At 40.0% G+C, this 14,203-nt stretch overlaps 1 protein-coding gene across 1 annotated transcript; it reads left to right on the top strand.

Moving 5' to 3' along the window:
- The first annotated feature begins 1,313 nt into the window (after nt 1-1,313).
- CETN3 (centrin 3) lies at nt 1,314-13,430 on the top strand. Its single transcript, XM_054810465.1, has 5 exons — nt 1,314-1,461; nt 4,267-4,402; nt 6,151-6,265; nt 8,468-8,659; nt 12,985-13,430. The coding sequence occupies exons 1-5, from the start codon at nt 1,445-1,447 to the stop codon at nt 13,026-13,028; spliced, it is 504 nt and encodes a 167-aa protein (XP_054666440.1). The 5' UTR covers nt 1,314-1,444; the 3' UTR covers nt 13,029-13,430.
- The last annotated feature ends 773 nt before the right edge of the window (nt 13,431-14,203 follow it).

Below are 14,203 nucleotides of genomic sequence, written 5' to 3'. Positions count from 1 at the left end.
CAAACAAGCCTCACCTCTGCTTGACTTTGCTCAGGAAAAATGTGTCTTGAGCACACCTACTGAACCCAGCTCTTCAGATCCAACAGCATGTACTTGGGGTCAACATGCTACTAGTTTACTACTAGAAAACTAGGTGTCTGCAGACATAAAACACATTCAAGGCATGCTGTCAGTCCTGAAGGGAGCAGGACTTAAATGCCTGAAGGCATTTTTCACTGCCTGAGTCTTTTCAGTGAACAGCCAGGCTGCATAGCACAGTATTAGGAAAGATTTGAACATCCACATGGTCCAGCTAGTAACACTGGACTACGCTGTTTCAGCAGTGGTTACAAAACAGCCCTGTCTGCTCAGGCCATCCCAAATTGCAAGGCACAAGGGACATCTGTTGTCACAGGCCAGAGCACTGAGGCAGCACTTTTCCCATGTAATGTTGGCTCATTCACTGGTTTGCAAAGCACAGAAGTATTAATGGCAATGAGAAATGGGAATACATATTAAGGTCTTCAGTCTTTACAAAATAATTACTTCCCAAAAAAACTTTAGCAAGGCAAAGCATATGCTACCAGAAAGGCTTGATAAAAATTTTTCCGTATACTCTGAATACAAGGCCTGCGTTATACACATATTGCAAGGACGTGCTTACGAACCACACATCCCCTGACAGTTCTGAGCTCCGATGCAGAGCTCCCAGACCCCATCTTGATGGTGCACAGCGAGTATCAATTCCCAGCTGACAGAGAAGCGGCTCTTTCCTCAGGACGCTGCCAACAGCCAGCCGTACCAACAGCTGCCGCCGCCCCGACTCCGGACGCGGGAACGCCGCCACACAGCTCCCCCACAACCCGCCATACTTTCACGCTCAAGATGGCGCCGTCCGACCCAGCTGCGGAGAGAGCAGGTACGACACGGGGAGCTTTCTGTCACAACCCAGGGCACCTAGGCTATAGAGGGGCGAGCAGAGGCGGCACACCCGCCCCGAGGCGTCCCCGAGAGCCCGCCAGCCGTGCCACGGAGACAACGGGGCTGGAGCGACCACCACCGCGTTCCACCGAGCCCCAACCCCGCCTCCCACCTCTGCCGGTGCCGCGCAGCGTTCTGGGTAACTACACCCCTCACGGAAACCCCCACCCCCCACGGGGACGACCGAAGAGGAACACCCCATCCTTCTGGAGTAGCAGTTCTTCAGCCAATAAGCGACCATTCGGCGCTGGGAGGCGGGAAGATATCCGCCAGCGCCCAGTCAGACGGCAGCAGCGTGCTGAGGAGGGTGCGGATTGGCGGGCGCCGGCGTCGTGCTGCGTTTCCAAGGGGAAGGGAGCGCGGCGCGGTTGTGTGGAGGGGCAGGTGGTCCGGTCCGGTCTGGTCCGGTCCGGTGTGGCTTGGCCCGGCCCGGCCCGCCGCGGCCCGGCTCGGGGGCGGCGGAAGCAGCAGCAGCAGCAGCAGCATGAGCTTGGCCTTGAGGTCGGTATGAGCCGGGTGGTTTCCGCCTCGCTCCCTGCGGGCTGCGGGCGCCGCCCTCCGGGGCTCCTCAGGGCCTCGCTGTCCCCTCGGGGGGCCGCCGGCCACGGTAACGTCTGGGGGAGATCTTGGTTGGGCGAGGGGGGCAGCGGCGGGGCCTGGTGTGCGCCGGTGAAGGCTGTCTGCAGCCTCCAGCCGCTTCTGTCTGATCCCCTCGGAGGGGGTCGTGGGCGGCCGGGTGAGTCAGGCCGGACAGCCGTCTGCTCGCCCAGGGAGGGCAGGGCCCGCCGCGTCTGGCTTTGAGAGGTTCGCCTCGGGGTTGTTGAATAAATCTTCAAAACGCCTTTCAATAGGCCTTAAGTTAGGCTGTTGAAGGGTTGTTGTGGTTTTTGGTTTTTTTTTTGGTTTTTTTTTGGGTTTTTTTGTTTGTTTTAATTCTAATTCATTAGCTGTTGTGTAAAGGAGCCCAGCTTATGAATTCTATACCTGGCAAATCCTTGTCTTCAGGTGTAATTAATAGGATTATATGGCACATGTGATCCTAAATTGTCAAGTCTCAGAACTTCATGCTTCATATAGTAAAAGTGGTTGTACAAGAAGTGGCACTAAACTACTTGCATTTAAGTATTGCTGTGTCTTTTAAAAAAATTCTTTTATGCTAAGCACTAAATAAACATCTAGTAGCCAGATCCTTCTTCCAGAACAGTTGGGTGTTAATCTGCTTTCAGACTTCTAAATGGATTTCATCACTGCAGCTCACAAACTCTGGTCTCTCTGGATCTGAGCTACTCTCCCAGTCCTAATTATGTAGCCAGCTCAGAGTTATTTTAGTCCTTCCAAAAGCTATTGTAATCCAAAGCCTGTGTGAAATCACGCTGTCCCAATTGGTCTGCGAAGGACTTCTCACTCTTTGAGGATGTTGTGGTCTGAGGCAAGTCCAGCTTGTGCAGCTTGTACTTTTCTTGCCTGTATTTGGAATTTTTACTGGTTTAGCTTGTTGAAAGCTAAATCCCAGCTGTGTGTTTAATCTTTGGTTTTGATTAAAATTAGCAAATCCTAAATAAAGGAGAAGAAAAATCAGCTCATTACAGGAAATTTGGAAAACAAATAGCCTTCAAAAGCAGTTTTCTGTTCACTCATCAGTAATTTTTATGCATTTTACAGTAGGTGACACAGTACGCGTTTTGTCTCTGGTACAAACAAACAGATGAGTATAAAAAGCCTTTTTCTGAGAGCATGACCTAAATTATGTGATAATTTAGGTTAGAAAGGACTTCTGGAAGTCATCTAGTCCAGCTTTCTGCTCAGAGCAGGTCCCAGTCAAAAGTGAATGAGGTTGCTGAGCACCTTTTCCAGTTGGGTTCCAAAAATGTCTGACAATGGAGTCTCCTTGGTCTCCCAGTGCAACTGTTCCCGCACATAAATACTTGGACTGGGAAAATGTTTCCCCTTAGATCCAGCTGCGATTTCTCTTACATTTTGTAGTTGTCGCCTCTTATCCTTTCACTGTGCTCCGAGGGGACCCTGTGTCCTGTGTAATAACCCTTTAGGACAGCACTTAGATCCCCTCTCCTTAGTCCTTCCCCTCCTGATCCCTCTGCCCTGCACACCCTGGTCTAAGCAAAGTCAGCTCCCTGAGCTTCTCACACACCATCTGCTGCAGCTACCAGGCATGGTAGTCTGCCTTGGGCTTTGTCCATTTTATGTACATCTCTCTTGTACTGGCGTGTCCACAGCAAGAGGATATTGTGGCCTGTGGATGCATCTGATGTGGCCTCGTGATCACAGGGTGGAGGGGATTTACCACTGCAATTAGCCATGCTTGTCACAGCATGCTGCTGAGCTTCATGCGTGCCGACTCCTTACAAGAGTGTACCTTGAGTACTGTAACAGTCTTAGTTGCTCTCACCTGTTATGTCAAATGTAGCTTTATTTATTTATTTTTTTTAGAGTTCTTGCTCTGAAATGGACATCTTCCAACAATTACTCTGGATACAGTAGTCAATCTCATTGATGTGAATAAAGCACAGTTATAGCAAAATTTACCCTTTACTAGCTTGGTCTGAAGTATCTTTTATCAGTGCCATCCTTTTCAGTTTTTTCAGCTGTTCCCAGTATACAAATCATGTATTTGCTGTCATCTGAAAATTTAATCTTATTTCTAGACTAGCCAAGGAAAAGAGAACTGCCTTTGAGCAAAATTTGCTGATTTGGGGGACTTGTCTCTTTTGTATATACAAAAAACCCAGCAAAAAGTCTTTAGAATAGTGTGTGTGATATAAAGGATTTAAAAAAATCTGTAAATACCATTTATCTAAGAACTGTTACTGGCAACAAAGCCGATTCGTGGCACCTAATGCTCACTTTGGTAGCCAAGCAACCCAGTTGTCTGGCCTAGTTAAGCCTCCAGTGGTCTGTCTGTCTCAAAAGTCTTTCTTCTAAGCTATAGTTTAGAAATGAAATGTTTTCAGAAGTTGTATAATTTCAACTGCTACGCTAGTTTGTAACCGCAAGTATTCTTTATAACTGGTAACTTTTCTACCCTCTTTTCTTGTTGTTATTTATTAACTAAAAATGCCTGTGCTGATTTTATTTTGGGTGGGGGACTGTAGGTATCATTCAGCGTTCACAAAGGAATTGTCTATTTCAAGTGTTATTTTAAGCTGGGAGGACAAGCTGGGAAAAGATTGAATAGGGAAGGTAGTAATCTGTGCAATTATGCTGAGCTTCTTTTTGGTGAAAGTGTTATCTACAGTGGTATCTTCCCCATAGAAATCAATTACACTTAATTTCTTTGTTCTTGTATAGGAATGAGCTTTCAGTAGACAAAACTAAAAAGAAGAAAAGAAGAGAATTGACTGAGGAACAGAAACAAGAAATTAAAGATGCCTTTGAGCTGTTTGATACAGACAAAGATAGAGCAATAAATTATCATGAGTTAAAGGTAAAACTTTTTTCATTTAAACAATTTTATGGCAGATAATATTTATCTGTTTCTTAGTGAGTTTCTAAGATGTTGGCTGTGTCTTTAGAAATGCTCCATGTTCAAGATCTCTTGCTGGGTTAAAGGAGTTATGGTATTTGGTGGGGTCGGGAGGGGAAGGACGTACCGCACTGGTGCGAGAATGAACTTTTCTTCCCACACTATACACTTGACACAGTAGCAGAATTGCTGTAGCGTCCTGCACAACACTGGTCTGAATGCTTAGCTTGGGCAGATGACTAAGTGGGAAAACCTCTTGGAAAGCTGTTTGATTCTTTTTAAAGGCACTGTGTAATCTAAAGCTTGGTGTTGTGAAAATCCAGATGTTTCAGATACTTAGGTAAAAGATATAAATCAAACTTGTAAAACTGTTGAATACAAGGCAGAGCTTACCCACTTGCATTTTCCAACACGGAGCCTATGGATTGTAGGAGTGAGGTATGCTATTTGTTGTGCATATGGGAGGCTCAGTAGTTTTCCTTCCCAACAAAGGCTTCTTCTGTTGATAGCTCTTGGTAAATGGAGGTTAGCATGGCAGTCTTTCCCAGTGAGTCCTCCCATCTGGAAGTCTCTAGAAGTAGTACATGAAGTTTAATAAAGTCTCCTTAAATCTTTAATGAATTTATATTTTGATTACTGCATTGAGAACAAAAAGTGGCTTTGAAGAGGCCAGTATTTCTGTCACATTTTGGGTGAGATCCTTTTAGGAAGGAAGACCTAATCCAACCTGCTGGCTCCACGTTCTGGCTCTACCAAGTAACTGAGAAGGAAAAAAATAATGTTATTTTTACTTTAATTGCTGTTACAGGAATGTCTTAGGCGTAGCAATTCCCCTCTCTTTATTTCAGAGTTCAGGCACTTTATCTTTCCTGGAAGCCACAGTGAGTAGAGTAGTACTGGGCACTGTTTCGGGACTTAATACGCTTTTCCAGTTATGGTATGCTTTGAATTCCCAGCTGTCATGATTACGTGTAGAGCTGTTTCTTAGCTGTCTAATTAAATATTGTGGCACTGAAAATAATACTATGGAAGAACAGAAATATATAAAGAACTATCTCCTCCTCTACAAAATTAGCATATAGCATAGATATTTTTTTTTTTTTTGAATGGCTACATCCAATAGGATTGTGATCTTCCACTTCTGGTTTAGTGTATGTTCATCAATTTGGAGGAAGTCAAGGTAGTGTGTGCTGTGAAACTGCCAGTTGAAATGGGAAACTAAACATGCACTCCTAACCTAATGGAAAAATAAAAAATGGTTTAGTTCACTGGAAAAGCAGTAAAGTCACTTATAACAGGACTTGCAAACCTGTCAACATATACGCATTTGGTATGGATACTTAAGAAAAATAATTTGAAGAATGATTTTCAACTTTATCTTTGTAAAAGGGTCAGTACTTGCAGTGTTTTTGGAAGTGAGGAAAATTAATCAACTTGTCCTAAGAAGTATTTGGTTCAGTCTGTAAAATCACTGAAAATGCAGAGGCTAGTTTTTTCACTCTAACTTGATGTTCCTTTTGCTAATAGTAATATTAGGTGATTTCTGTGTCCAAAGCTTTTTTTCCTTAATTTTATTTATTATTGTTGCAAAACCATTGATATACACCTTTTCTCTCGGGTAAGAAGGTAATTACTGAAAATAAAAACAAATCTGTTACATCCATGTTTTAATCTTCATGTATCGTTGCACTTCCATTTTATTCCAAAAGGTGGCAATGAGAGCCTTGGGTTTTGATGTGAAAAAAGCTGATGTACTGAAAATACTTAAAGATTATGATCGAGAAGCAACAGGCAAGATCACCTTTGAAGATTTTAATGAAGTTGGTATGTGTTTGATCGTATACCTTTAGAGAAATTTAGCTTATAGTAGTAACTACAATTTGGAAGCAGTACCATGTGTACTTTTTCATTTGCCTAGTACTATTAAGAAATAGAAGTGGGAGATTTAATTTCATATTTTTCTTAATAGAAGTCAATAGTGGAGGAAAATAAATCTTTGTATCCTGAATATTCAGTTCGATATGTAGAGATGAATGATAGCCACACTATAAAAGGAAATAGAGTATACACAGTCCTAATAGTTTTCAAACTTACACAAAGGAATAAGTGCTAATTTAAAATGTAGATATTCTTGTGTTGTTTATGGATTTTGTAAGATTCTCCTTCCTGCTGTGGGTAAAGTATTTGGAAATTAAAGAATTTCACAGTAAGGAGTGTATACAAAGATAACCTGTAAACTGAATGCAGACTTCTTATGTAACAAAGATCAATATTGTACTTCAAGGATTTTCAACTGTTGATGAAAACAGTGGAATTTCATTAGGCTGTTTCTTTCATCTGCAGATTTCGTATTGCGCAGTTTGACATACTTTGAGTATATAGTGATCCGCAGAAATTTTAAAGGTTAAGTTTCTTTGAAGATTTTTTTGATTGTTACATATAATTTATACTTTTGCATACAGTTTGTGTTTACAAAGAAAATAAGCTGTGTGGGATTTTTCCATGTATGGCTTTATATCTCTGTTTTATTATTCCAGTCCATGTGTTCAAGGTATTAGACTTCTGTAAATTTTCGAGGGGTGGGTAAACCAACCCAAAAATAGCATCAATATAGCTATGAATAATTCCTGTGAGAAGCTAGGAATACTCTTGCACAGTATATACCTATATACTTGGAAGGCAATCGAACCCAAAACTTGAATCGGATTTGAGTGCTGCTGTGATGCAATATGACCTTGAGACAGAATTAAACATGATAGCACTTCTAGCAGAAAGATTAAGGAGTTAGAGAAAATAGGTTATAGAAACTTTAATTATGAAGAGTTGCAGAATATGGCTAAGCAATTCTTGAGCCACCAATTTTTCATAATTGTATGTTATTTATGGTTTTAAATGTAGGAATGGCCCATCTGAAATGTATAAAGATGCAATTAAATTTTGTCTTGTTTTGTATGGTCATGTTACCTATAGTATTTAGAGACTTAGTGTTTTATTGTTCTTCAGCTAACATTGCAGTTGTCTTTTTGCCTCAAAAGGTAGAATTTTTCAAATTATGTAATACTGTCATGCAGTGTAGTTGTTTCAAATGAAAATATTTAAATTTAGTTATAAATTTGAAGGATTGTTGTAGACATCTAAACTTCATTGCTGTAGTGAGCTTCTATGAGCTTGAATCTAATTTTTTCCTGTCGAGTTCGCTAAGCCAGAGCAGGCATTCCATCTGCAGACGACAGCAGATGCTAAGTGGTTTTCTATGCAGAAACAGGGTTGATGTGTTTTTAATGGCTTGATGAAAGTCATAAATAGCAAACCCTGTAATACAGGATTAGCAGGTACAAAGATGTGAAGATATTTACGGCTGGTTCTAGAAATGTCTGAAATAATTACTAGAAAAATATTTTATGTGGCAAGTTTGTCTCTTCTGTTACAGAAACTGACAAATGGTTGTGATAAAAGGAATAATAAAGACTGATGAATCCTTTCAGAATTAACATCTTGCAGTTCATAGCAGTGTCCTTTTCATGACCGCTGGGCTTAGGTTTTTCGGAGTTTTTGTTAGTGTGGTTTTTGTATCTAAAAGAGAGGTTCCATGTGCATGTTTTTCATTATTAAGTGTTTCCAAGTCAAAATTCCATCCTGATCAAAACATAAAAAAAAAAAAAATCACATGTCTGCATCTGTCAGAGCTGATGTTTTTTCTGAAAGATAAGTTTGGAACAGAGTAGGCATGTGTATACTTTTAATTCCTATTGAAAAGTGTGTTAAAAGTCTGACTGTGTCTAAATTGCCATGTAGCTTTCCACTGCAACACGTTTGTCCCAAACAGAAACTCAGCTTGGGAAAAGAGAGATGAGAAAGAGAGATCAGATAACAGCCAAATAAGTATGCATGTTGAATTGGAAATACATAAAAATGAAAGAACAGGTGAAATCAGAAGTGTATGTTCTTCATACACTCAGTCTGCTAAGGTCATTCTGAGTTTACCATTCAGAATTTTTTAGTCTAACTTAAGTGTCCTTCTTACAGTGACAGACTGGATATTGGACAGAGACCCACAGGAAGAAATACTCAAGGCATTCAAATTGTTCGATGATGATGACTCTGGTAAAATAAGTCTGAGAAACCTGCGCCGAGTTGCTAGAGAACTGGGTGAAAATATGTCTGATGAAGAACTACGGGCTATGATTGAAGAATTTGATAAGGATGGAGATGGAGAAAGTAAGTGATAGCAAACAAACCCCCATACAGTCTGGTCTTAATTTTCTCCCCTTTTCATCTGTAGTTTTGTTGTGAAAATGTCCTCTTTGGTTTCCTTCTAAATAACTTTCAGCTCAAACTTAATTTAGCTACAAATAATGGAAATTGTTGGTTTTGACAGCTACTAGTCCTGGAAGCACATCTTGGAGTCTAAAAATCAAGTTGATTTACCATTAACTCTCATTCAACCCACGTCTATTTAAAGCTTGGTGAAAGAGTAGTTGAAGGTGAAGGTAATTGAACTGCTACATGGGAGTTACCATCTACCTACATTACGCTATTTTTTTCTTTCTAAATCAGAAAAAGGATTCAAGTGCTAAGAGAAAGTCTTTTGATCGCCTGATCGTTATCTCTTAAGTAGCGATGTATCACTGTTGTGATCTCAGCATGGCAATTTACAAGGTCCATACAGAATGGGCTGCAGAAGAGATTTATTAGCTAGATAAAGAATGAATTAACAAATCCAGTTTCATACTATGCTTATTAAATCTTCATAAGCACTGAAATTTGGGGTTTTTTCATTAACTTGAAAACACCCTTATGTTAACACCATATACCTTAATACCTGAATTTCAGAGACCACTCACTTGAGATTATGTACATAAACACTGCATTTTTAACAGTCATCAAAACCTGCTTCGGAGTTTTTCTTTCAGGATGGTGACTCATGTCTGAGATTTCACTAGCAGTTCATCAACTTTTCCAGTTACAATAGTATTTCTACTTGTGAGCCGCCGCATCTGTTGGACTCAAAACTCTCACTACTAGTGAAAAAAAAATTGTGTTGTCGTGAGCCTTGTGACAGACACCCCTCTTCTCTATGTTGTTTGAGATAGGTGTTATTCCACACTTAGGAATACAATTACGTACTGAAACAACCCCTTTCCTTTCAAGAGGAAGGGCAGGAAATTTTAAACATGGTCAGTGGTGTGGAAATGCAAACCTTTTGTTCTGTTGTAGTGGTGTAAGTAGGGTGCCTGGAGGAAATGATAGTGAAAGGTCAGTGATTCAACTGCTAGAAGAGTGTTAATGTTGACATCGTTAGTATTAAAGTAAGTGTTAAGAAAAGTATGAGATTTCCTTCCTTATGGAACTATCGTTTTCTGATATCTTTCTATGGTCTGAGGCCATGGTTCCTTAATAAATCCATACCACATAATTCTGACGTTCCTCCACATTCACAGCTGTGTCTTCCCACCTGTTTCTTGCACTGGCAGTGTCTGATCCCATAGGTGAGATGTTTAAGGGAGCTAAGCTAGAAGAAAGCTATTCAGTTAGGTTTTTAAGTGTTATTTTTCTTGCTGCTTAGATCCTTGAACTGTCTCACTGCTTGATCAGATTTTCTTGGAGCTGCATCCTGAGAAAATAGGCTTTGGTTTTTTTCAGTGTTTCCTAAAGGATAATTGAAGCAGGCCAGTATAGTGAAAGCTGCAAATGCTGTTTTCAGGCACCCTATCTGTGTGCAATGAGACGCAGGACTACAGCTGTGAGTTCTCGTAGACAATAGGATACCTATTTATTTCTTCTTCAGTAGCCAGCAAGGAATGATACCTGTTTTTTCAGTCCATCAGATTGATTGCTAATCTAGGTAGATACTTCAATTTTGAGCTTGTTTTGCTTTTAAAAGGAAGAGTTGTAAGGACACTGCATTGCTAGCTTTACTTTTTTTCTTTTTTTCAGATTCATTTTACTTTTTTTTAAGGTGTAGCTGTGTAGGTGAACAAGAGTAGACGTCATCGGCAACCACATTTTGTTCTGTGTCACTCTCCTGGAGCTGTCAACTCCTGATGTCAGAATCATGGATGGTTTTCTGTCATGTGGCTATCTGGTCACTACAAGTTGAATGTAGACCATTAGCTTCTTTCAGTAAAATTACTGAGTCATAATTATTTTGGGTCAGTGCTACATTTTTGAATTCAAATTGATCAGCTAAGAGTGGGTGGCTCAGTTTCCTCTTATGCATTCATCCGTTCATTCTCTTTGTTAGAGCAGTCAAGCACAAGATCGAATATAGAAGATTGACAGCATAATGTTTGTATATGGTGCTGTTTATCCTTAAGGTTTTGTGTGTTTTCTGTTCTTGAAAGAAAACTGATGCTGTTTCTAGCTTTTTAAGATTCATTCTGAAAAAGTAAATAATCCTGTGAATCACTGTTCCATTTAGCTTCAAACATCTGGGTCATGTAGCAAAATCTTGCTGTCATCTAATTCTCCCTCTTTTCCTGCCAAGAAAAAAAAATCTGAAACTGTTATTTGGTAGCATTTTTAATTAATACTTCAAATACAGGAATAATAACCACTTTTGGTTTAATACCCTTTTTACATCTGAGAGATTGTTTTGATCATAGTGAAATCAGGTCTGTTGTGTGATACCCAGGCTACCTGAACCCTTGTGTTTCCAGCGCAACTGCTGAGCTGTGTTGGTACACTGCACATAAGTTTCTGTAGAATAAAGTATTTTTGACATATTTCTGTCTGTCTTAAAAAGGTAAATAGTCTTATTTTCATATTTCTGGTCTTAGGAATGACTTCTGTTTTGGAGTATGACTGTTTTTAGAAACTCTATGCTGTTAGTTCAGGCAGTTTTTGTTGTCTTGTGTGGATGCATCTGTAGGAAACATGATCCAGTCTTAGGTCTCAGATTTTGGCAGAGAATTAGGAAAAAACCCCACAACCCTAACCTGCACTGAAATAATATGTTTCTTTAACTATAGAGTTCAAGACAACATTTTCTTCATATTAGCTGTGATACTAGTTCATTCTTTTATGATCACTTATGCCATAGAATTGAAGGAAATCTGACACTGGGAAAGACTATGATTGCTTCTCATTTCATTGTGCTTAACTTGTGAACAGATCCTAAATCCAAGCAGGATTAACTAGGATTAACTTGGTTACTGGAGATTGTAACTACACTTCTCTCTGCAGTTTGTTTGAATGTTACAAAATTTGTTTGTTGTTATAATACTGTATTTCCACTTTGGAACATTGTTTAACAAAGGTGTTTTAAACCAGAGACTATTTTGGGGACCGTGTTTATATTTGTGCTGTTATTGTGATAAAGCTGTGGAAATGGTTTTTAAAGTCATGCAGACAACATAGTGCTTATGTGTAGTAGAACACTATGTAGCTATATGATGGACTGATACTTCAGAGTATAGGGTCCTAAGCTAGACTAAATCTACTTGTTTCATATTTTTTTTAAATGTATTGCAATAGGGCAGATTTATGGGTTTTTTTTTATTCTTTAACATAGTTGAATTTGTTTAATTTTCTGCTAGCTGTAAGTGTAGCTCACTCTTTGTAGTGCTGTGTTTAGGAATAGCTTGGGCACGTTGGCTGGGACAGATGATTGTCAGGGAGAATTTTTCATATGTGTCCGGCCTTTTTCATACCACTGATTTATTCTAATCACTCCCCATCACAGTAATTAGTTGCAGAGTGAACATGTTCATTGGTTAACTCTTTTACAGTAGCTCTGTTTTAACATATGAGTAAGGTCAATAGCTCAGGTATAAGTGCAGCAAAATAATTAATGACTGCTAATTAATTTATTATTATGACTTAATTTCTTCAAGTACATTTGTGTAAAATTTCTGTTAATTATAACTGAAGAATGAAGGAAGTTCAGATGTGGCAAAGCTTGTCAAAAGTCCATTTTAATTCTAGCTAATTTATGAAATCATTAGTAAATGATCTTAAAATTCATTTTGTATTTGGCAAGTGTTACAGGTTTGAAAGAGAGGAATACCAGGGTTTTTGGGGGGTGGCGGTTTGGACATAAATGTCTGAATCATGATTTTTAAGAATAAAACAAAATTTGATTGTAACTGAAACTGCAGCATTGGTGCCTGAGAAGCACTTACTAAATAAAATTTATCTACCATTTTTAACATTTTCATAAATCTTAAAAAATCATAATAATAAATTATGATTTTGCATAGCCATCGTTTTAAATATTTTCTCAATGGTTTTTTCTATCTTGTTTTAGAATATTTTTACTTTTGTCATTAGAGATAATAGCTTGTTATATGTGAGCTAGGTTCTGGATTAAGTATTCTACATAATTAAGCTTGCATTCTGACTTCTCCTTTTACAAGTGCAAAATCTCTGTTGTTCTAGAAGCAAAGAATCCAAACTTGTAAACTCTGATTAGTAATGGATCAGACACAACAAATACTAACTGGGAGACCTTTAAGTAAAAAGTGTAATACAGATATGCATGATTTTCTTTTATGGTTAATGGATGTTTGTTGTTTGCCTAACAATTTTCTCTTTTTCTACAGTCAATCAAGAAGAGTTCATTGCTATTATGACTGGAGATATTTAGCATCAAAAGAAAAGGAACAAACTCAGCACAAAAAGGGACGAATCATTGGCAGCTCCCATCACAATGTTTTGTACTTGCATTCATGTCTGTAGCTGGAGTGATGCAGAGCATTGCTTTTCTCACATGACCAGAATAAAGACAGGTTATGTGCAGTGATAGTTCAGTACTTTGTATCATTACATATTATCACTAGAGTAATTGATAGATCATTTTAGAACAGGTAAGTAATGCTGCATTTCAGAATGTTCAAGTACTCATTTGTAAAATAGATTTTTATAGGATTTCTAAATAGTATCATTTTATAAGAACATTTTGAGGTTGACTTTGTGTTAGCATTAGCTGTGGCCTTAGTTTTGATACATAAGGTTTGACAAAGTTCCATTTTAATAAAATGTTATTTACTATTGCTGCTTGAAAGTGTTATTTTTTGTAGTTTAATCTGAACTGGACTGTAATGTAAAGTTCTTCAGGGAAAATAGTTGGGTGGGGGTTTCTTTTGGTTTTTTTGGATGGGTTTTTTTTTTTTCATTTATAGGCTTGTACTTCCGCTGTTCGTGATGAATGGTGTGTTGGGTTTGCGTGGCAGGGTTTTGGTAGCGGGGGGGGCTACAGGGGTGGCTTCTGTGAGAAGCTGCTAGAAGCTCCCCCTGTGTCTGATAGAGCCAATGCCAGCCGGCTCCAAGACGGGCCCGCTGCTGGCCAAGGCCGAGCCAATCAGCACCTCTGTGATAACATAGTTAAGAAGTAGAAAAACACTTAGAGAGAGAGCTTTTGCAGCCGGAGAGAGGAGTGAGAAGATGTAAGAAACTCTGCAGACACCAAGGTCAGTGCAGATGGAGGGGGAGGAGGAGCTCCAGACACCAGAGCAGAGATCCCCCTGCAGCCCGTGGTGAAGACCATGGTGAAGCAGGCTGTCCCCCTGCAGCCCATGGAGGAAGGATGAGGGGGTGTAGCGATTCCACCTGCAGCCCGTGGAGGACCCCACGCCGGAGCAGGTGGAGGCACCTGAAGGAGGCTGCGGCCCATGGGAAGCCCACGCTGGAGCAAGTTCCTGGCAGGACCGGTGGACCCGTGCAGAGGGGAGCCCACGCCAGGGCAGGTTTGCTGGCAGGACTTGTGACCCCGTGGGGGACCCCACGCTGGAGCAGTTTGCTCCCGAAGGTCTGCACCCCGTG

The sequence above is a fragment of the Grus americana genome, chromosome Z (genome assembly GCF_028858705.1).
Source record: "Grus americana isolate bGruAme1 chromosome Z, bGruAme1.mat, whole genome shotgun sequence".
NCBI lineage: Eukaryota > Metazoa > Chordata > Aves > Gruiformes > Gruidae > Grus > Grus americana.
This window is presented reverse-complemented; position numbering and strand designations above follow the sequence as displayed.

What these genes read in the sequence shown, in the direction of transcription:
- CETN3 (XM_054810465.1), top strand. An exon ending in TGAAGATTTTAATGAAGTTG is followed by an intron (nt 6,266 to 8,467) that starts GTATGTGTTTGA and finishes TCCTTCTTACAG; the next exon opens with TGACAGACTGGATATTGGAC. An exon ending in TAAGGATGGAGATGGAGAAA is followed by an intron (nt 8,660 to 12,984) that starts GTAAGTGATAGC and finishes CTTTTTCTACAG; the next exon opens with TCAATCAAGAAGAGTTCATT.